The 24,002-nt window shown below is 41.1% G+C and overlaps 1 protein-coding gene across 1 annotated transcript in view; it reads right to left on the bottom strand.

Moving 5' to 3' along the window:
* Positions 1-24,002, bottom strand: part of CLSTN2 (calsyntenin 2) — a 1,123,462-nt gene that overhangs the window by 719,763 nt on the left and 379,697 nt on the right. Inside the window, exon 3 of the mRNA XM_030216144.1 lies at positions 333-455. Within this exon, the coding sequence (XP_030072004.1) occupies positions 333-455 (123 nt within the window). The remainder of the gene's footprint in view (positions 1-332; positions 456-24,002) is intronic.

The raw sequence follows: 24,002 nt of genomic DNA, 5'->3' as shown, positions 1-24,002 counted from the left end.
CCCCCTTCACCTGCCTTCACCCAGATTCTCTCCTGACCTCCATGGATTTCTTAAACACAGACCTCCCCCCCACACCTCATTTGCCTCATTTAGGTTCTGGGTTTTCCCTTCTTTCTCGCTGCTCTTCCCCTACACGGCCAGGCTCTGTTGGTACATGAGCTGCGCCATGCAGGAAGTTGGGGAAGAAGCCCAAGCTGTTGGGGTAAACTCGGGGTGTGGAAGAAGCCCGTTTAAAAAAAATCATCCAACGTTAAAATGCTATTAATGCGTTAATCCATCCCCCACTTCCCCCCATTAGTTTAAATAAAACAAAAAAGCATGCCATCTCATACCTGCAAAAGGAACAGGAGCATCCTTATCCAAGGCTACAAGAGGTGGATCCAAAATGACTGTATCATTATTTTCAGTGATGACTCCATGATAAGATGTTTCAATCCAAGGTTTGTGCTTGTTAACTGTAAAACAAAATATTCCATCTTAGCACTGTTCTGGTTCTACTAGTCCAGTAATTCTCAACCCAGTACTTGGGGCACCCGAGGCAGTCAGGTTTTCAGGATACCCACAATAAATATGCATGAGATAGATTTGTATGCACCGCTTTCATGGTATGCAAATCTCTCTCATGCACATTCATTGTGGATATCCTGAAAAGCCGACTGGATGGGGATACCCTAAGGACTGGGTTGAGCGCAATCGTACTAGTCCCTTGACATTTTGTTTAAAGGACAACATCAATGTTGTAAACTGACTAAAATGCATTAAAATCAAGGCTTAACACAGGAGTTTCACACCTGTTAATCTTAGATTTAATACGTCAATATTTATGCCTTTTGTAATATATATTTTCTGAAGGATCTGCACTGATTTTTCCATTGGCATGTGGGGCTTGCAAAAAAAATAATGCGGCAGCATGTACAACCTCCTATTTGGGAGGCGCTAACTCCTTAATTCTATAAATGGTGCTTTAAATTGTGCATACAAAATTGGGCAATGTCCAATAGACACATGCAATTTAATTGAATAGTGAGCCAATTAGCACCAGTAATTTGGAGCTAACAAATCAATTATCAGCAATAGTTATTAATTAAAAACTACATATGTACATTTACGTGTCTGGATCCATGCATAAATATTATGTGTGTGGCTCTAAAAAGAGGGGTTCGGCTATGGGAGGAACATAGGCGGGTCAGGGGCATTCCCACAATTTATATGCGCTGCTATAGAATAAAAGGATCCACACCAAATTTACCCCCCCCCCTTTTTTTTTTTTTACAAAGCCACGCTAGTGGCTGCCTCGCAGTAATGCTAACAGCCCATTCACTTTGAATGGGCTGTGTCTGCATTACCGCACCGGCAGCCGCTAGCGCGGCTTTGTACAAGGGGGGTTAGGTGTAGAAATTCACAACACTGTTTCATTGGTATAAATGCTGTTTCATTGGTATAAATGGTCATGCCTAAATGCAATCGCAGTTTTTGGTGCTTTGTTATAAATAGTGCCTAATTTTGAGCATCATTTATAGACAAGCACTAAGTGCTAGTTTTTTTGGCACTGATCTTTAGCCACCATTTACTGAATTTACCGCTAAGTGCTCCCGCGTTAAGTCAGCATTACCCAGTTAATGCATACTAATCAAAACACTCTAGCTGGTTAATGCTTCCATGCCCCTATTCCCTGTCCAGTGCATGCAGATCTCTCTCATGAATATTCATTGTGGGTATCCTGAAAATCTGACTGGCTGGGGTGCCTCCCCAATCTGGGAGTAATTATATGAGAGCACACCTATGCTGAAAGTATAAGAAGGTGCCTATTTTAATAAGCATATGTGCTTTTATAAAATAGGTAACCAGAATCAGTCCTAATAGCATGCAAATTCAAACACACAAATTTACACCTGCTCCAAGGCAGACAGACTTGTGCACATAATTTTATTTATTTGTAGCATTTATACCCCGCACTTTCCCACTCTTTAGCAAGTTCAATATGGCTTACAAATCCTATAGTTTAAACAAAGTAGCATAACATGGATGCAGCTGTGATACAGTAAGTAAAGAGGAGGTCATTTAAATAGTAATGAAGATTAAACAAAGTAATATAAAATGCATGTAGATGTAATATAGTAAAATTGAAAGTGATCGTAAGATGAGGATAGGCGAGATGGGCAAGAAAGGAGGATGGTAGAGGTAGGGAATAGGAGATGGTTGTGTAATGGGGTAAGCATATTATTTTTAATGGGAGAGTGAAAGGAAGGGAAGAAGAGGGATGCACTAGAATGGATAAGGTGTAGGAAGAGGAGTGTACTAGAAGAAAAATATGGGACAAATTCTTGATATAGGCTAGTCTAGGTAGTACAGATGGACTCACAGATTAAGTCTTTATTGTAAGCTTGCTTAAAGAGGTAAGTTTTTAGCAGCTTCCAAAAAGGCAGATGGTCATTGACTAAACGGATGGATCTTGGTAAGGCATTCCAGAGTTGGCTGCCCAAGACTGAGAAGTTGGATGCATAATATGTTTTGTACTTAAGTCCTTTGCAATTAGGGAGATGAAGATTGAGATCAGTTTGAGAAGATTTTGAACCATTTATTGCTGAGTGCACCCACATACCTACAATAGAATGTATTTTTCAAAACTGAAAAAAAAAAAAAAACTTCACAGAAGCAAAGCTACTGGAACAACTCTCTCTTTTTCTCTCTCTGAGCAAGCTTCCCTCTCGGACTCGGGTTTCTGTACCACATGCGACACCTTGGCTCCCCATACCTCTATATCCTCTTCTCATGCTAGGCAAACTATGAACCCCTGATACACTGTGAGACTCTTCTTATAACGAAACAAATACATCTTGAAAGATTCTGGTGGAAAGCACCCTCACCCTCTTCATGCTATCATTACAAACTTTTGGCATAGTAAAAACAGGCTATTTATTGCGCTGAAAAAATACTACTCTGCCCAAACCACTAATGCTTCTCACTCAGCTAAAATCCAAGGATCAAAAACTGCTCACCTCTACTCTCCAAGTATCACCCGATTTCACAGCTCCATTTCATTTCCATGCTTACAGAATACGTAATCCTTCACCAGCTTAATGATTACTTGATTATTCCTCAGAGTCATTTGATTGTTCCTCAAAGATTTGGAAATTCATATGTCTCCCTCGTGTTTGGATAAAACCTACCTGTCCAACTCCTTTCCCCCTGGCTTGACTACTTTTCGTAGGAATCAAACCTCCACTGCATGTGGGGTTTTTACCTAATTGCAATGAATTCCATGCCACCCTTAAAATTTTCCTTTTTTAATATGCCTTTAACCCCTCTGGAAAACGTATACCCCCTTCCAGAGACATTTCATTGCTCCCCTGCCACATTAATAATTTTACCTTCGCTGGAGGGGATGCCTAATCCCCATCAGCTGGACCTGCCCCAGTGCTGCCTCAGCTGTGAAGAAACCAGAGGACTCTTTTCCAGGTGCCATCAGCACTCATCACGCATTCTGAGGCAGCACTGGGGCAATTCTGGGCAGCAGACCTCATCGGCTGGCTGGGATTGGGCACCCCCACCAGCCATTCAACAGGTACTTTGGGTTGTAGATCAAGCCTAAGCCCAAACTGGGGGCCCAAGACCCCAATGCTCCCCCCCCCCCCCCCCATGGCTTGAGCTGCCAGCCAGACCATCAAGCAGACATCACTAATTGCTATTTGAGCAGTGATCACTAATTGAGCGTCCTTTCCCCTGAAGAAGCCCCACTGGCGAAATGGGTCCTTTGGGCGGGGTAGCCCATCTTTTATGCTGCTTCAAGCTAAGTGTTTTTGCATTTTGATGTCTTGAAAGTTTTGATTTGTACAGTGGATGTAGCATTCTTTTTATAAAAATTCTCTTAAAAATATTTGTCCATTATAAGTGAGGAGTTTGGATTGTGACCAATGATTGAAGTATGGTGATTCTCTATGAGTAATTTCAGCAATCTAGCTGATTATCACCTGTCTGAGGTCTTTCCCCCCTTCCATTTATTTTTTTGATATCCTACATCTGGTTATAATAGATTTACTTATTGATTATTGTCACTTTTGAATAGACATTTATGTTATATAGTTTTTATTTTTAAATGTATTTTAATTTATGCTTGGTAGTGTTAAGTACTGCTATTCTAGGTGAGGTCTCTACTGCCTGTGCTCACCAGGGCTGCTGATGCACTGCAAACAATAATTACAGCTATTAAGAGGGGGTCCATCCCACTGTTCACTGGTAACACCTAATGGTCAAATTAATTTTGACAATGTTTCAGCAACTAGTTTGATTTACCTCATATGTAAAAAGCTGAAAATCTAAAGTGAGTGTATTGTCCATTTCCTCCATTCTAACACATAGACACTACAAGATATAAGATAATACACTCACTTTAGAATGACACCTAATGGTCAGACATATAATGCACAATTACTGGTTCATAAAGGATCATTAGTGCTTCACACTAATGTAAAAACTGCTCAAAAGTTTTTCAGACACCATCTCTTGAGTTGATGAATAGCCTAGTGTTTAACAAAGTAGGCTAAAAACCAGGGAAGCTAGGGCTCAAGTCCTGCTTCTGCTCCTTGTGATTTGTGGGCAAGTCATTTAATCCTCCATTGTCTTGGAAATGTAATTAGACTGTAAATAAGTACATAAGTAGTGCCATACTGGGAAAGACCAAAGGTCCATCTAGCCCAGCATCCTGTCACCGACAGTGGACAATCCAGGTCAAGGGCACCTGGCACGCTCCCCAAACGTAAAAACATTCCAGACAAGTTATACCTAAAAATGAGGAATTTTTCCAGTCCATTTAATAGCGGTCTATGGACTTGTCCTTTAGGAATCTATCTAACCCCTTTTTAAACTCCGTCAAGCTAACCGCCCGTACCACGTTCTCCGGCAATGAATTCCAGAGTCTAATTACACTTTGGGTGAAGAAAAATTTTCTCCGATTCGTTTTAAATTTACCACACTGTAGCTTCAACTCATGCCCTCTAGTCCTAGTATTTTTGGATAGCGTGAACAGTCGCTTCACATCCACCCGATCCATTCCACTCATTATTTTATACACTTCTATCATATCTCCCCTCAGCCGTCTCTTCTCCAAGCTGAAAAGCCCTAGCCTTCTCAGCCTCTCTTCATAGGAAAGTCGTCCCATCCCCACTATCATTTTCGTCGCCCTTCGCTGTACCTTTTCCAATTCTACTATATCTTTTTTGAGATACGGAGACCAGTACTGAACACAATACTCCAGGTGCGGTCGCACCATGGAGCGATACAACGGCATTATAACATCCGCACACCTGGACTCCATACCCTTCTTAATAACACCCAACATTCTATTCGCTTTCCTAGCCGCAGCAGCACACTGAGCAGAAGGTTTCAGCGTATCATCGACGACGACACCCAGATCCCTTTCTTGATCCGTAACTCCTAACGCGGAACCTTGCAAGACGTAGCTATAATTCGGGTTCCTCTTACCCACATGCATCACTTTGCACTTGTCAACATTGAACTTCATCTGCCACTTGCACGCCCATTCTCCCAGTCTCGCAAGGTCCTCCTGTAATCGTTCACATTCCTCCTGCGACTTGACGACCCTGAATAATTTTGTGTCATCGGCGAATTTAATTACCTCACTAGTTATTCCCATCTCTAGGTCATTTATAAATACATTAAAAAGCAACGGACCCAGCACAGACCCCTGCGGGACCCCACTAACTACCCTCCTCCACTGAGAATACTGGCCACGCAATCCTACTCTCTGCTTCCTATCTTTCAACCAGTTCTTAATCCATAATAATACCCTACCTCCGATTCCATGACTCTGCAATTTCTTCAGGAGTCTTTCGTGCGGCACTTTGTCAAACGCCTTCTGAAAATCCAGATATACAATATCAACCGGCTCCCCATTGTCCACATGTTTGCTTACCCCCTCAAAAAAATGCATTAGATTGGTGAGGCAAGACTTCCCTTCACTAAATCCGTGCTGACTTTGTCTCATCAGTCCATGTTTTTGTATATGCTCTGCAATTTTATTCTTAATAATAGCCTCCACCATCTTGCCCGGCACCGACGTCAGACTCACCGGTCTATAATTTCCCGGATCTCCTCTGGAACCTTTCTTAAAAATCGGAGTAACATTGGCTACCCTCCAGTCTTCCGGTATTACACTCGATTTTAGGGACAGATTGCATATTTCTAACAGTAGCTCCGCAAGTTCATTTTTTAGTTCTATTAATACTCTGGGATGAATACCATCAGGTCCCGGTGATTTACTACTCTTCAGCTTGCTGAACTGACCCATTACATCCTCCAAGGTTACAGAGAATTTGTTTAGTTTCTCCGACTCCCCCGCTTCAAATATTCTTTCCGGCACCGGTGTCCCCCCCAAATCCTCCTCGGTGAAGACCGAAGCAAAGAATTCATTTAATTTCTCCGCTACGGCTTTGTCCTCCTTGATCTGGGAAAAGAATACCTACTGTACCTGAATATAACCTATCTTGAACTACTACTGAAAATGCATGAGGTAAATACAAATAAATAAGCTCAGAGTTCTAAAATGTTTGATTGTAAAAGGGCTTCAAAAACAAGTTGATGGCTACATACTGTAGTATTTTTTTAATTATTTATTTATTGAACTTACATTTTACAAACAAATGTAGTTTGTCAGGCAATACAGAGAAATAAGATATATGAAGAAAAAAATAAGTAGTATAATTAGCTCTTCCTTAGACCTCAAAAGGTAATCTAGGGGGAGATTTAAGCATACATGAGGAGATTAATAATGAAGAAAAAGAAAAATAAAGTCCAAATTGGCCTAGTCCTGTTCTCTTTTTCCTTTAATTTGTAGCTGTTTCAGATGTTGCAAGCGGTCGGTTAGATAGACTTTTCATGTCCAGGAAGGCCCGTAGCTGATTTGGTTAAAAAAAAAAAAAAAACAAACAAACATATTTGATCCCCAAAAACAGATCAAACATTTGCAAGGATAAACTAAAGTAAATGTTGCTCCTAAAGCTCTTGCTTCCTCTCTAAGCGTCAAAAACTGCTTTCTTCTTTCTTGTGTTGTTTTAGTCACATCAGGATATATCCAACTTTTTTGTCCACAAAATAGAGCTGAGGAAGTTTTAAAGTATAACTTCATAACCATATTTAGATCTTGTTCAAAAACGAAAGAAGCTATCAATGTTCCTCTAGTCAGTATTTCTGTCATTGAATCTTCTAATAAAGCGGATACATTTTGAATCCCGGGTTCAGTTCTGTGTGTCTGTGGTGAAATCACTAAATTAGTTGATTCAGAGGTTTCTCCTCATTTCAAGGTGGAAGGTGGAAGATAATAAATTTTATTACATGGAGGCATATCTGTTGAAGGTATTTTCAATAGCTCTTGTAAGTATTTTTTGAAGAAATCATAAGGTGTCAATACTAGTGATTTAGGAAAATTCAATAATCTGAGTGTTAAACGCCGGTTATAGTTCTCTATTTGTTCTATTTTGCGGTGTGGTGATATTTTATCTTTCACTAAGACATCTACTGTAAGTTTTAATTTATTAACATCGTCTTGTGTCTGAAGAATTTGATTTGCTGAGTCAGTTTTAACCTTATCATCAAGGGATTCAGAAATTGTACCCAGTTTATTCACGATTAACAACATTTCTTTAGTTGATTTAGCCACTTCAATGGTTAAATCCTGGACAGCTTTCCAAATAACCGCCATCGTCACCTCCTGGGGAGTCTCTTGCTCCAAGTTAGTTTTCTCTGCATGCCCAGAGGGAGAACCACCAAATAGGTCAGTGCTGATAACAACTTCGGTTCCAGCCTGTCCCATTAACTCAACTCTGGATCTTGCAGGACATGGAGGGGGATTCAGCTCCAGCGGCGATAAGGTGGTATCCGGCCCCAGGAGCGATGACGCTCCTCCGTCGACAGTCAATACGGGGCTCGCCAAACCGGTATCCAATGAAGAGCTCCGCATGTAGCGGTCAAGCGTCTGCTAAATTGGAGACGATACCAGGGACATCGGCGGTTGTCCCTTCGTTGTTGCTTTCCTTTTAGAATGAGGCATTCTAAGCGGCAGTAGTTCAAAGAATATTCAGCATATAGCCGAACTGCTCCTGCAGCAGGTTAGGATGCCATCTTGCCACACCCCCTGCCAATAATAATTCTGCAGTATTTTAAATTTAATGCCAAATAATTGTCCATTACCCAAATTACATAGTTAATGGACTAACCTAGTGACTAAGCAATAATGTGTAGACTCAAGCAGGATTTCTAGCCATTATTCCTGCTTTTCAAGCAGGCTAGGAATGGTGATGCTACAGAAGCAATCTTCATAGCTAGTGGGAAAGAGAGGGCATTAGCTATCAACCTAAAACAGTACCTCTGGGCTGGTTTAAGATTGGATTTATGTATGTGATTCATACCTGTAAGCGAAAAAATGACCTTTCATCTGAAATTTCAGAAAACTGGGTCAGCACAATAGTATTAGGTGGCCTAGATGAACCTCAAGATTTGCAACCCCCTGGAAACTCAGGCTATAAATGAATATTATTGCAGTAAAATTAAGGCTGCTCTAAATAGACCTAAAAGTGCTCTTTAATGTAGTGAGTCTTTGACGTAAGAAGAGAGACCTAGATGTTATCTCACGTCCTATCACTCCTAATGACTTTCTGGATTTTATTCCACAGGAAAATAGAGAAGCTAAGAGATGCTTTTAATGAACAATTACCAGAAGAAAGTGTAATAATGTCTAATAGATCTGAATGGGACTCTTTCTCCCCTGTAAGCGAGAGTGAAGTTACATAAAACATAATAATAGCCATACTGTGTCAGACTAATGGTCCATCTAGCCCAGTGCCCTGCTTCCAACAGTTGCAAATCCTGGTCACAACTACATGGCAAAAACCCAATTAGTAGCAACATTCCAAGTTACCAATCCCAGAGCGAGCAGTGGATTCCCTCATGTCCATCTCAATAACAGACCATGGACTTTTCCTCCAGGAACTTGTCCAAGCCTTATTTAAACCCTTATACACTAACCACTGTTACCACATCCTTCAGCAGTGAGTTCCAGAGCTTAACTACTCTTTGAGTGAAAAAAATATTTCCTCCTATTTGATTTAAAAGTATTTCCATATAATTTCATTGAGTGACCCTGGTCATTGTACTTTTAGAAAGAGTGAAAAATCGATTCAGTTCTACCCGTTGTACACCACTCAGGATTTTATAGACCTCAATCATATCCTCTCTCAGCCTTCTCTTTTCCAAGTTGAAGAGCCCTAACCTCTTCAGCCTTTCCTCATATGAAAGGAGTTCCATCCCCTTTATCACTTTGGACGCTCTTCATTGAACCTTTTTCTAATTACGCTACATCTTTTTTGAGATACAGTGACCAGAATTGAACGCAATACTCAAGGTGAGGTATGTACCATGGAGCAATACAGAGGCATTATAATAGTCTTGGTCTTATTTTGCATCCCTTTCCTAGTAATTCCTAGCATCCTGTTTGCTTTTTTTGCTGCCACCACACACTGGGCAGAAGATTTTAGCATATTATCTTCAATGACACGTAGATCTTTTTCTTGAGTGCTGAATCCTAAGTTGCACCCTAGCATTAGGTAACTATGATTCAGATTATTCTTCCCAATGTGTATCAATTGCATTTGTCCACATTACATTTAATCTGCCATTTAGATACCCAGTCATCCAGTTTCCTAAGGTCTTCCTGCAATTTTTCACAATTTGAATGTGTTTTGACAACTTTTGAATAGTTTTGTGTCATCTGCAAATTTAATCAGCTCACACATTGTTCCATTCCCAGATCATTTATAAATATGTTAAATAGCACCAGTCCTAGTACAGATCCCTGCGGCATTCCACTATTCACCCTCCTCCTTTGAGAAAAATGGCCATTTAACCCTACCCTCTGTTTTCTGTCCAATAACCAATTCCTAATCCATAGAAGAACATTGCTTACCTTTTTTAGTTTCCACAGGGGTCTTTCATGAAGGCAGGTGAGCCGGACCTCACAAAAAAAAGCACTGGGTGGAGTTGAGGCTCACCTTTATCCACATGTTTGTTCACCCCTTCAAAGAAATGTAGTAGATTGGTGAGGCAAGATTTCCCTTCACTAAATCCATGTTGACTTTGTCTCATTAATGCATGCTTTTGAATATGCTCTGTAATTTTGTTCTTAATAATAGTCTCTACCATTTTGCCCGGCAACGATGACAGACTCACCAGTCTATAATTTCCCGGATCTCCTCTGGAACCTTTTTTAAAAATCGGCGTTACAATGGCCACCCTCCAATCTTCCGGTACCACACTCGATTTTAAGGATAAATTACATATTTCTAACAACAGCTCTGCAAGCACATTTTTCAGTTCTATCAGTACTCTGGGATGAATACCATCCGGTCCAGGAGATTTGCTACTCTTCAGTTTGTAGAACTGCCCCATTACATCCTCCACGTTTACAGAGAATTCATTAAGTTTCTCTGAATCATCAGCTTCGAATACCATTTCTGGCACCGGTATCCCACCCAAATCTTCCTCGGTGAAGACCGAAGCAAAGAATTCATTTAATCTCTCTGCACTACGGATTTGTGTTCCCTGATCGCTTCTTTTACACCTCGGTCATCTAGCAATCCAACTGATTCTTTTGCCGGCTTCCTGCTTTTAATATACCTAAAAAAAAATTTACTATTTGTTTTTGCGTCCAACGCAATCTTTTTTTGAAGTCCCTCTTAGCCTTCCTTATCAGCGCTTTGCATTTGACTTGACATTCCTTATGCTGTTTCTTATTATTTTCAGTCGGTTCCTACTTCCATTTTCTGAAGGATTTTCTTTTAGCTCTAATAGTTTACTTCACCTCACTTTTTAACCACGTTGGCTGTCGTTTGGTCTTCTGTCCTCCTTTTTTAATATACGCAGAATACATTTGGCCTGGGCTTCCAGGATGGTGTTTTTGAACAGCATCCACACCTGATGAAAATTCTTGACCCTCACAGTCGCTCCTCAGTTTTTTTTTCACTGTTCTCATTTTATCAAAGTCTCCTTTTTTAAAGTTAAATGCTAACGTATTTGATTTCCTATGTATATTTACTTCAAAGTTAATATCAAATCCGATTATATTATGATCACTGTTATAGATCACTAACAAGAGATCAGCAATTTCATGTTTGAGTTCTTTGAACCCTGGGGTATGTCATCTGGTCCAAGTGATTTATCACTTTCTAACTTGTCAATTTGGCTCAGTACATCTTCCAGGTTCACAGAGATTTCTGATGCATTTTCACACTTGAAAACCACTTCTGTTAGAGGTATATCTGTTGTATCTTCTTCCATAAAGACCAAAACAAAGAATTCATTCAATCTCTCCGCTATGGCCTTATCTTTCATGAGTGCCCCTTTTGCTCCTTCATGATCTAACTGCCCTACTGATTCTCTTGCAGGCTTTCTGCTTCTGATGTACCTGAAAAAGGCGTTACTATGAGCTTTTGTCTCCATGGCAAGTTTTTCTTCATATCTCTTTTAGCCTTCTTTACCAGTGCTTTCCATCTAGCTTAATGCTGCTTATATTGCTTATTTTCTTCATTTGAATCCTTTTTTCTTTCTTTGAAGGATGCTATTTGGATCTAATAGCCTCTTTCACTCCACTTTTTAACCATGCCGGCTGTCGTTTGCTCTTTTTTCCACCTTTGTTAATATGTGGATACATCTAGTTTGGGCTTCCATAATGATATTTTTAAACAACGTCCAAACCTGATTTAAAGTCCTAACCTTTGTGGCCAACCATTTGAGCTTCTTTATATCCATTTTCCTTGTTTTGTCAGTCACCCTTTCAAAAATTAAATGCTGCTATTGTAGATTTCTTTATTGACTTCACTCCAGATATCAGCTCAAATTTGATCATGTTATGATCACTGTTTCCCAGTGGATCCAACTCCATTACCTTTCATACCATGGCCTGCATACCATTAAGGGTTAGATGTAAAATAGCTCCCCCTTGTGTCGGTTCATGGACCAGGTGCTCCAAGAAGCAGTAATTTATTACATCTAAGAATTTTACCTCCCTAGCACTCGCTGATGTAGCATTTATCCAATCAATATTGGGCTAATTGAAATCACTTATTATTATAATGTTGCCCAATTTGCCAGCTTTCCTAATTTCTGTTAACATTTCTTCATCTGTCTGTTTGTTCTGTCCTGGCAGATGGTAGTACAGCCGTACCAATATACTCTTTCCCTTCACAGATGGAATTTCTATCCAGAAGGATTCCACAGTGCTGTTTCATGTAGAATATTTATTTTGTTTGACTCAATTCCCTCTATAACATACAGCACAACCCCTCTCCAATTTGATCCACTCTATCATTGCAATATACTTCGTACACTGATAACACAGTGTGCCATTGATTGTCCTCCTTTCATCAGTTATCTGAGATGCCTATTACATCTACCTCTTCATTTAGTGCTATATACTCCAACTCTCCCAATCTTATTTTTTAGGCTGTGAGGGAGTGAGTGACACAGTGCAGGCATCTCTAGATACACTCTCTTACTGAGGTTACAGTAAACCTGCCGTGTCAGAGGCTGTTACTGCAGAGCTAATGTAGCAGAGACAACGTTAGGCTGCCTGGCCAGGGCCTCCTGGCTCAACAGTGAGCAGGAAGTAAAAAGCCCTCTGGCAGAGCAGAAAGGAGAGTCCCTGGGAGAACAGGAGTTGCCCTGGAGTATAGGTCTCCACCACCTGTGTGTAAGCTACCAGAACCTGGTACGGCAGGCTAAGCTTAGCTTTGACTTTAGCTTTATAAGAATACTGCTGACTACTATTAGAAAACCCTGCATAGAGCTGTATGTACTGTGGGCTTATGACCTGTCAGTACAGGCCTATGTGGAGTTTGTTTCTGAACTAAGAGAGACCTTATTCTTTCTGTCCCTGTGAAGTAGAGGAGTGTGGTAGCCGTGTTAGTCCACTCTTAAGGTTATCAATAGAAATCAAACAAAATAAAACATGGAAAAGAAAATAAGATGATACCTTTTTTATTGGACATAATACATTTCTTGATTAGCTTTCGAAGGTTGCCCTTCTTCGTCAGATTGTTATGATTTGGACGGAGGGTGAAGAAACTCTGAAACAATTTTATTCTGCCTTCAATACATACCATCCTACAATCAGATTCAAAATTGACTACTCCCCAGAAAAAGTCAATTTTTTGGACACCACGGTCTCAATCAGTGATGGCTGTATACAAACATCTATATACAAGAAACCCACAGACAGATGCAGCTACCTCCACAACTCCAGCTTCCATCCTTCACATACAAAAAGATCCATCATTTACAGCCAAGCCACAAGATACCACCGTATCTGCTCTGACCCAGGGGACAGAGACAGACACCTTAAAAGCCTGACTGCATCCTTCAAACAGAAAGGCTACAACCCCAAAATAATCTCCAAGAATATTGCCTCCTCCCTCAAAACACCCAGGGAGAATCTGCTACAGTACAAGGAGAAAAAATCCACAGACAGAATCCCCCTTGTAGTGACATACAATCCAGAGCTGGAAAAACTGAGGAAAATCATAAGAGATCTACAACCTATACTCCAGGAGGATAAATTACTGAAAGAGATATTCCCATCCCCACCAGTACTGGCCTTCCGACAGCCACCCAACTTAAAACACAAGCTAATCAGAAGTAAACTTCCATCACAGACTGAAAAGGAACAGAACGGCACACTTCCCTGTAATTTATCCAGTTGCAAACTATGCCAAAATATTTCACATGACACCACAGTCATCCACAAAGGAAAGACATTCAACATAAAGGAATCTTTCACTTGCTCATCTTCCAATGTGGTATATATCATTCAGTGTAAAAAATGTAACGAAGGATGCTATATTGGAGAAACAGGCCAGATGCTTAAGACAAGATTCAATATACATAGACATCACATGAACAATACTGGTGCCAAGTAGGGTTCCCACCCCTGTTGGTGAACATTTTACAGGACCAGGACACTGTACCAGTGACTTCACAGTGAGAATCCTGAAAGGTAACTTTAAAACCATACAAGAACGTAAGACCTTTGAAGTCAGAATGATTGAATATTTTAACACCCAACAGAAAGGACTTAACAAGGATCTGGGATTCCTAGCCCATTATAAACCATAAAAGCTGTATTTCTCTGTTGATCACCCCACCCCTCACCTATCCACACCCATCCTGTTAGAATATCAATGATATGCTTTGATGTCCCCATGCATACCTCCAACCCACCCCCATCCTCCCACCCTGTCAGACTGTCATAGTAATGCTTGAATGTTTTCAATTATATACACTGTCAGCTAGCACATTTGCTTATTTCCGATCTGACGAAGAAGGGCAACCTTCGAAAGCTAATCAAGAAATGTATTATGTCCAATAAAAAAAGGTATCATCTTATTTTCTTTTCCATGTTTTATTTTGTTTGATGTCCCTGTGAAGAAACAGGGTTCAATATTTCTTTAATAAAATGAGTTTTGTTTTCATTTTCTCCTTGTCAGGCGCACACACACAGGTTTCTAACATTTGTATATAGACACTTCAAATTGTGTTTTTTTTTTTCTAACGTCTACAAGCTGCTTTGAAGTTGATGGGAATAATTTGCATCCTTTACTCTCTTCTCCCATTAAACACTCCTTGCTTCCTTTCAGCATTATTGAAACCTCTCTATTGGTGTTCCCTAAAGATCCTGTCTCAACAGTATCCTTCGAGAATACCCCACACCAAACCATGCACTCTTGGATGATTATCAGCTTCCCCCCCCCCCCCCCCTCATTTTAGTTTAATATTGAGCTCTTTAAGGCTGACAAATTAATCTGGAGATATATGTCCTACAAATATAATTTAGATAGCTAGAAAAATACACATATAATTTAGATAGCTGGAAAAATGTGAACTCTGCACTGACTGTTATTGTTAGTACTTCAATGAAAACTGGTGTAGCTCATGTTTCATTGAAATTGGCTGGCATTAAAAAAAAACCCTACCAACTATAGACCGGTGTCATCATTGTCCTTTTATGAGGGAAAGGATGGAGAGACAGATGCAGAAATGTTATCAGAAATTAGGGAGGCTAACAAAATGGGGAACAAATAATAATAACGGGTGATTTCAATTACCTCGATATTGACTGGATAAATGTAACATCAGTGCATGCTAGAGAGGTGAAATTCATTGATGGAATCAAGGACTGCTTTATGGAGCAGCTGGTTCAGGAGCCAACAAGAGGAGGAACAATTCTAGACCTAGTCCTTAGTGTAGCAAATGATCTAGTGCAGAAGGTAATAGTGCTGGGGCTTCTTGATAACAGTAATCATAACATGATCAGATTTGATACAAGCTCTGGAGTAAGTACACACAGGAAATCCAATACGTTAGCATTTAACTTTCAAAAAGGAGACTATGGTAAAATGAGAATAATGGTTAGGAGCCGCTGTGGTCAAAAATTTACATCAGGTGTGGATGCTGTTCAAAAATACCATCCTGGAAGCCCAGGCCACATATATTCTGTGTATTAAAAAAGGAGAAAGAAAGACCAAACAGCCAGCATAGTTAAAAAGTGAGGTGAAAGAAGCTATTGGAGCTAAAAGAAAATCCTTCAGACCATGGAAGAAGGATCAGACTGAAAATAATAGGCAACTCCATAAACAATGCCAAGTCAAATGCAAAGTGCTAATAAGGAAGACAAAGAGAGACTTTGAAAAGAAGACTGTGTTGGAAGCAAAAACATATTGTAAAAACTTTTTTTTTTAGGTATACTAAAAGAAGCCGGCAAAAGAATTGGTTGGACTGCTAGATAACCGAGGGGTGAAAGGGGAAGTTAGGGAAGACAAAGCCATAGCAGAGAGATTAAATGAATTCTTTGCTTCGATCTTCACAGAGGAAGATTTGGGAGAGATACCGCTGGCAGAAATGATATTCAATGCTGACGAGTCACAGAAACTGAATCAAATCTCTGTAAACCTAGAAGATGTAATGGGGCAATTTGACAAATTGAGGAGTAGCAAATCACCAGGACTGGATGGTATACAGCCCAGAGTATTGATAGAATTGAAAAATAAACTTGCAGAACTATTTAAGTAATATGTAATTTATCTTTAAAATCAAGCAAGGTACTGGAAGATTGGAGGGTGGCCAATGTAACGCCAATTTTTAAAAAGGGTTCCAGAGGTGATCCGGGAAATTATAGACCGGTGAGCCTGACATCAGTCAGCTTAGTGGGGTTTAAAATAAGGTTTGGATAGCTTCCTAAAAGAAAAGTCCATAAGCCATTATTAAAATGGATTTGGAAAAATTCATTGCTTATTTATATAAAACGTATTGTACTGTTTTGGGATCTTGCCATGTACTTGTGACTTGGATTGTCCACTGTTGGAAACAGGATACTGGGCTTGATGGACCTTCGGTCTGTCCCAGTACAGCAACAGTTATGTAAGGTTCAGGTAAACGGTCAACTACTTAATAAGAGATACGGTTACATGAGTACCTCAAGACTCTTTTTAATCTGTCATCTTGTATAATATATATTTGGTACCACTACTACTACCACTAATCATTTCTATAGTACTATTATTTTATTAAGATTTATTTACGGCTTTTTGGAAGGAATTCACTCAAGGCGATGTACAGTAAGAATAGATCAAAGGTGAGCAATAGGCAATTACAGCAGTAAAAATATTCAAATACAAAATATGGCATAATAATATTATAGGAAAATTCTTACAGCAAGTCTATAAACTGTAAGTAGAAACTAACCAACATTAGCCAGCATTTCAACAGATTAAGTAGGTGAATTTGAGGTAGTTGCAATAGTTCTCTCTCAACCAACCATAAAATTCAATAATTTTTTAGAGTCAAAAAAGAGAGACATACAACCATGCAAAATTACCTCATTTCTACAGCGGAATTTTAAGAGAAATGAAGTCCTCAGTGCCAAAACCCTGGGCTTAAACAGAAGGAATTCGCTGTGACTCTTCTGTGTTCCTCTTGAAAAGCCTGGAAACATTTGTATTTTTGAACCCATAAACAGATTATTCATAAACTGAAAATATAAAAGAACATTGTCTCTATCCAGGGCAAATGTCACAACAAAGGTCATATGTTCATCAATTTCCATGGATTTTTCTAGAAAATCAGTAAAATTCATAACTTGCTGGGGGTCCACTTGGTTGTTCTTCAGCTTTGGTTCGCTCTCAATTCCAGTAACAATGTGTCCAAGCAATTGGGGATATAACCTCTGATGGAATATTAAGCACTTCTTGGAAGTATTTCTTAAGCATTTCTACTGGTATCAGAGGAGATTTTGGAAAATTTAGGAACCTTGTTATTCTTCCTGACCTGATTTTCCAGTCATTCCACCCTATGGGCAAATATGTTTCTTTTGTAGTTGCTAATCAAAATTCCTGTAGCTCTTTAAAAGATTCCTCAACTGAGAACACTACTACTACTACTACTATTTAGCATTTCTATAGCGCTACAAGGCATACGCAGTGCTGCACAAACATAGAAGAAAGACAGTCCCTGCTCAAAGAAGCTTACAATCTAATAGACAAAAATAAATAAAGTAAGCAAATCAAATCAATTAATGTGAACGGGAAGGAAGAGAGGAGGGTAGGTGGAGGCGAGTGGTTACAAGTGGTTACGAGTCAAAAGCAATGTTAAAGAGGTGGGCTTTCAGTCTAGATTTAAAGGTGGCCAAGGATGGGGCAAGACATAGGGGCTCAGGAAGTTTATTCCAGGCGTAGGGTGCAGCGAGACAGAAGGCGCGAAGTCTGGAGTTGGCAGTAGTGGAGAAGGGAACAGTTAAGAAGGATTTATCCATGGAGCGGAGTGCACGGGAAGGGGTGTAGGGAAGGACGAGTGTGGAGAGATACTGGGGAGCAGCAGAGTGAGTACATTTATAGGTTAGTAGAAGAAGTTTGAACAGGATGCGAAAACGGATAGGGAGCCAGTGAAGGGTCTTGAGGAGAGAGGTAGTATGAGTAAAGCGACCCTGGCGGAAGATGAGACGGGCAGCAGAGTTTTGAACCGACTGGAGAGGGGAGAGGTGACTAAGTGGGAGGCCAGCAAGAAGCAGATTGCAGTAGTCTAAACGAGAGGTGACAAGGGTGTGGATGAGGGTTTTGGTAGAGTGCTCGGAAAGAAAGGGGCGGATTTTACGGATGTTGTAAAGAAAGAAACGACAGGTCTTGGCAATCTGCTGGATATGAGCAGAGAAGGAGAGAGAAGAATCAAAGATGACCCCAAGGTTTCGAGCTGAGGAGACAGGGAGAATGAGAGAGCCATCAACAGAAATAGAAAATGGGGGGAGCGGGGAGGTGGGTTTGGGGGGGGAAATGAGAAGCTCGGTTTTGGTCATATTTAATTTCAGGTGGCGTTGAGACATCCAGACAGCAATGTCAGACAAGCACGCTGAAACTTTGGTTTGGATGCAAGGTGAGATATCAGGGGTAGAAAGGTAGATTTGGGAGTCATCAGCATAGAGATGGTAGGAAAAGCCGTGGGATGAGATTAATGAACCAAGAAGTGTAGATAGAAAAGAGGAGGGGACCAAGAACAGAACCCTGAGGTACGCCGACAGGAAGAGGGATAGAAGTAGAAGAGGATCCACCAGAGTGAACACTAAAGGTGCGGAGGGAGAGGTAAGAAGAGAACCAGGAAAGGACAGAGCCCTGGAATCCAAGTGAGGACAGGGTATCGAGAAGTATGCTGTGATCGACAGTGTCAAAAGCAGCAGAAAGATCAAGAAGAATGAGGATGGAATATTGACCTCTGGATTTAACCAGTAATAGGTCATTGGAGACTTTAGTAAGCACAGTTTCGGTTGAGTGGAGAGGGCGAAAACCAGATTGTAGTGGGTCAAGAATAGCATGTGAGGAGAGAAAATCAAGGCAGCAGCGGTGAACAGCACACTCAAGTAATTTGGAGAGAAAAGGAAGGAGGGAGATGGGTCGGTAATTAGAGGGACAAGTAGGATCGAGTGAAGGCTTCTTAAGGAGAGGTGTGACCACAGCATGTTTAAAGGCAGCAGGGACAGTCGCAGTGGAAAGTAAGAGGTTGAGAATATGACAGATAAAAGGAATAAGAGTAGGAGAGATGGCATTAAGAAGGTGGGTGGGAATGGGATCAGAGGAACAGGTGGTACATTTTGAGGAAGAAAGGAGAAGTGTAGTTTCCTCAATAGTAACTTCAGGAAAGGAGGAAAGGGAATGAGGGGAAGGAGAGAGAGGGGAACGGACTAGTGGAGGGAGAGGTGGTGAGGTAGAGAAAGCAAGGTTTATCTTTTGAACCTTGTTGTGAAAGAATTCAGCAAGGGTCTGAGGAGATAATGAAGGGGGAGTTGGGGGAGGGGGCACCTTGAGGAGAGAGTTCAATGTGGTGAAGAGAAGTCGAGGATTAGAGCCAAGGGAGTTGGTCAGTTGGATATAATAATCCTGTTTGGCACGTAAAAGAGCAGATTGGAAGGAGGTCAGCATGAACTTAAAGTGTAAGAAATCAGTAAGGGCCCGAGATTTCCGCCAGAGGCGTTCGGCGGAGCAGGTACAGGAACGTAGGTAGCGGATATTAGAAGTCAGCCAAAGTTGGGGTTTTGTACGCCTTACAGGGCGAGTCATCAAAGGTGCAAGAGTGTCTAAGGCACCCTAGTTGCCTGCTGTTCCAGAGCTCGAGTCTTTGTTCTTGTAAAGATTTAGTATCCAAATTAGACGATAACAGCAAAAAAGAAGATTGTGGGATGCAATTCAAGGTGTGCAAAGACTCTACAGTAACAATGCCCAGTCTCACCAACTTGCCTTAACACAATGCAGCACCATACACTCCAATCCTCGATGCAGCCATTAATTCAGGCTGCACATTCGAAATGACAGGAGTCAAGGTGGAGGAGGTTGCAAGCACAAACCACTCTCCCCCTTCCGGAGTATCCATACTGCTCAAACTGCTTCCAGATCTCAGCGGAGCCATTCTGTGCAGAGGGCTCAGTGAGGCTTCCTCCTCACTGTAGTAAACAGGCATTGTTACCACTGCAGACCTGTGCAGCATGGTCTGATTCATCGTCAAAGCCCCACCGGGGATAGGAGGCATTCCCTTTGTCTTCGCCTCCCTTTTCCCCATCAGGAGTCAGGAAAGATATGGCAGATAAGCAGAAACATGCTTTAGTGCCTTGAGCTCATGACCAGATGTTCTACAGCTGCCATTTTGCCAATAAATGCATAAAATAAATAAAAAATTTGGCCATCCTCATTCTTCATTTAAATCTCAAATTTGTAAGGTAGTGAAGAATCCTTTTTTTTCAAACTATGAATAATAAGTATTCTGATTGACGATTTTAAATCGGTTGTTCTGAGTTTCATCCTAAGTGCCTTAGATTACTGCAATGCATTAATACCTGGGACTGCCATCTACTAGATTAAAAGCACTGCAGAGTGTTCAAAACACTACTGCCAGGCTTCTGTCTGGTTGTTTTCAATTTCATTCAATTACACCTGTTTAGAAACAATTTCACTGGTTACCAGTTCAAGAGCACAGTCCCCCCCCCCCCCCCACCTAATGTTCTGCCAGTGGTGGGCAGTGCTTTTGCTGTTTGCTGCTAGCATTAAACCCAGATATTCAATACAAAACTGAAATGACTTGCATTTATGACATTTATGGTACAAAAGGGTATAACCTGCATGGAGTGGCAGATACAGCTCTAGCCACTAAGCAGTCTACATGGATCATACTGGTCTTTATCTGCTATCATTTCCTATATTCTTACATTAATACTAACTGATTTATTTTACATGGAAATCATAGCTGAATATGTAAAAATAGTATAAAAGATAATAAAAGATATTCAAAGCAAGTCTTTTTAAGGTAAAACAATCACTTATTGTAATATGATATTGAAATGCACTGCTGTGGTGGCAACCAAATCAATTACTGAAAACCCTGCAAATACATATCTGGCACCACTTATAGAAAATACATCATACCAAAACAGAACTAATTTTCAGGACTCACACAGTGCCGCAAAAACAATGCTACATATATTACACAAGGCCCTAGTCCACCTACTGGGAAACAGAACAACTCAGACTGTGACAAATCCCTACACAGAAACTACAAGCTAGAAGTACCCTTCACCACAGGAACACATGCAGAACACAGACAGAGCTTTGCTCAATACACATTAGACACAAAAATATGCAGTCAAAATCTGAACTGGAAACTTCAAGAAACAAGGCTCTGCACACAGAACTGCATATAAAAATATAAGATCAGAAATACATTTCCTCCTGTAATGAACAAAATGCAAAGATTTTGTACTTTTTTTGCCTGATTATTATATTGTTCTGATCAAGCTGGTCCTGGATTCTTTTTTTTTTTCACTTCCCCCTTTTCAATCTTTCCCTAAGTCTTCTTCTAGGATTTCTTTTCCATTTCTGTTTCTTCTCTCATCCTGTCTTTCTTTGTTTCTTCCTAAACATCTGTCTCTGAAAACAATCCTTATTTTTTCTCCATTTCTCCCATCTGCCTCTCTGTCCACCTTTTATTTAACTTCTCACCTGCCTACCAAAATGTCCATTTTCTGCTCTTGCCTCTCCAGTTTTAATGTCCCCCCATCATGTTTCAATCCTTCTCCTCCATCTTTTATTTGCCTTTTGGATACTCTTTTACCACGCACTATATTCACCCCTCTACCAGCCCTCTCTTCCTTCCTGTCCTTTGTCTCTTACTCTGTCCCAGTTCCACTTTCTGCTTCTTCATTCTCCTTCAAAGACTATCCCCTTCTTCATTCTCTCACTCCTTACATAGACCTCTGCCCCTTTCTAATGCCTCCCAACTCCTTCAGGTCCTTCACACAATCTTCCCATTCCTCTCTACATTTCTTCAGTCTCATACCCATAGCCCATCTAAAACACCCTTATTCGTAACCCTTTCCCAATTCTTTAATTCCTATTGTTCTCCAAATACCAGAGTCCTTTCTATCCCCCACCAAATCCCCAAGTTTCCACTCCTCCACTCCCAATCACCCACCCCCTACCCCGAGTTCTCATGCTGTTCCCAGTCCCACACCAGTCTTGTACTCTGCCATTCTCCCGCTCAGTCCCCCTATTCCTATCTAAATCTAAGCCCTTATTCTTCTCAGTATTATTCACTCTTCTGCCTTGTTTTTTCCTTCCCCAGGATCCAATGCCCATGTTCCGCTCCACCCATTACTCTTCCTTTCAAGTGTCTGCCTCTGCTTCTCCCTTCTACTCCTTTTTCTCACCTCCCCTCCCTCCAGGGCATTGGCCCCTTCATCTCCCAGCCTTCCTCCAGCACTACCTTCCTTTGGAGCATCAGGATTCAGTCCCACCATCATCTATTGTTCTGACTGCAAACACATACAGTACCCATGGGTGGGACATCCTACTGCTGGTTGTGAGAATTGAAAGTGTTCTCAGTGCCTGCAGTATGTAAGTTTAACAAATAGCACAGGAGAAAAACTAACTGCTGTTGCTTTCATGGCAAGATAAAGGGACAGTGGGGAGCTGAGAAGCGGGGTACCAGAGAGGCAGGTGGAGGCAGTCATGGAGATTGGGACATCCTTCAATACCGCCATCTTAGCTCACCTCTTAGTAGGGCCAACTCTGCTTGAAAATAAAAAGAAATACAAAATACATGTCATTTGTCTTTCAGTTTCAAATGATCAGCCAGAATCAGACTCACCACACACTGAAAAAAATAATTGACTGTACACCCTTTTAAAATGAGCCCCCAGGCTCCTCTTACCCCCATCCTTTGCGTGAAAAGGACAGGAATGGTTCTGTCATTTCCGTCCTACTAGTGGCATATCCCAAAATGACACCAACTGACCTGAAGTAGTAGTATACAGTGGGGGAAATAAGTATTTGATCCCTTGCTGATTTTGTAAGTTTGCCCACTGACAAAGACATGAGCAGCCCATAATTGAAGGGTAGGTTATTGGTAACAGTGAGAGATAGCACATCACAAATTAAATCCGGAAAATCACATTGTGGAAAGTATATGAATTTATTTGCATTCTGCAGAGGGAAATAAGTATTTGATCCCTCTGGCAAACAAGACCTAATACTTGGTGGCAAAACCCTTGTGGCAAGCACAGCGGTCAGACGTCTTCTGTAGTTGATGATGAGGTTTGCACACATGTCAGGAGGAATTTTGGTCCACTCCTCTTTGCAGATCATCTCTAAATCATTAAGAGTTCTGGGCTGTCGCTTGGCAACTCGCAGCTTCAGCTCCCTCCATAAGTTTTCAATAGGATTAAGGTCTGGTGACTGGCTAGGCCACTCCATGACCCTAATGTGCTTCTTCCTGAGCCACTCCTTTGTTGCCTTGGCTGTATGTTTTGGGTCATTGTCGTGCTGGAAGACCCAGCCACGACCCATTTTTAAGGCCCTGGCGGAGGGAAGGAGGTTGTCACTCAGAATTGTACGGTACATGGCCCCATCCATTCTCCCATTGATGCGGTGAAGTAGTCCTGTGCCCTTAGCAGAGAAACACCCCCAAAACATAACATTTCCACCTCCATGCTTGACAGTGGGGACGGTGTTCTTTGGGTCATAGGCAGCATTTCTCTTCCTCCAAACACGGCGAGTTGAGTTCATGCCAAAGAGCTCAATTTTTGTCTCATCTGACCACAGCACCTTCTCCCAATCACTCTCGGCATCATCCAGGTGTTCACTGGCAAACTTCAGACGGGCCGTCACATGTGCCTTCCGGAGCAGGGGGACCTTGCGGGCACTGCAGGATTGCAATCCGTTATGTCGTAATGTGTTACCAATGGTTTTCGTGGTGACAGTGGTCCCAGCTGTCTTGAGATCATTGACAAGTTCCCCCCTTGTAGTTGTAGGCTGATTTCTAACCTTCCTCATGATCAAGGACACCCCACGAGGTGAGATTTTGCATGGAGCCCCAGATCTTTGTCGATTGACAGTCATTTTGTACTTCTTCCA

This window comes from Microcaecilia unicolor, chromosome 10 (genome assembly GCF_901765095.1).
Source record: "Microcaecilia unicolor chromosome 10, aMicUni1.1, whole genome shotgun sequence".
NCBI lineage: Eukaryota > Metazoa > Chordata > Amphibia > Gymnophiona > Siphonopidae > Microcaecilia > Microcaecilia unicolor.
The sequence above is the reverse complement of the archived record's forward strand: the minus strand, read 5'-3'. Positions and strand labels throughout refer to the sequence as shown.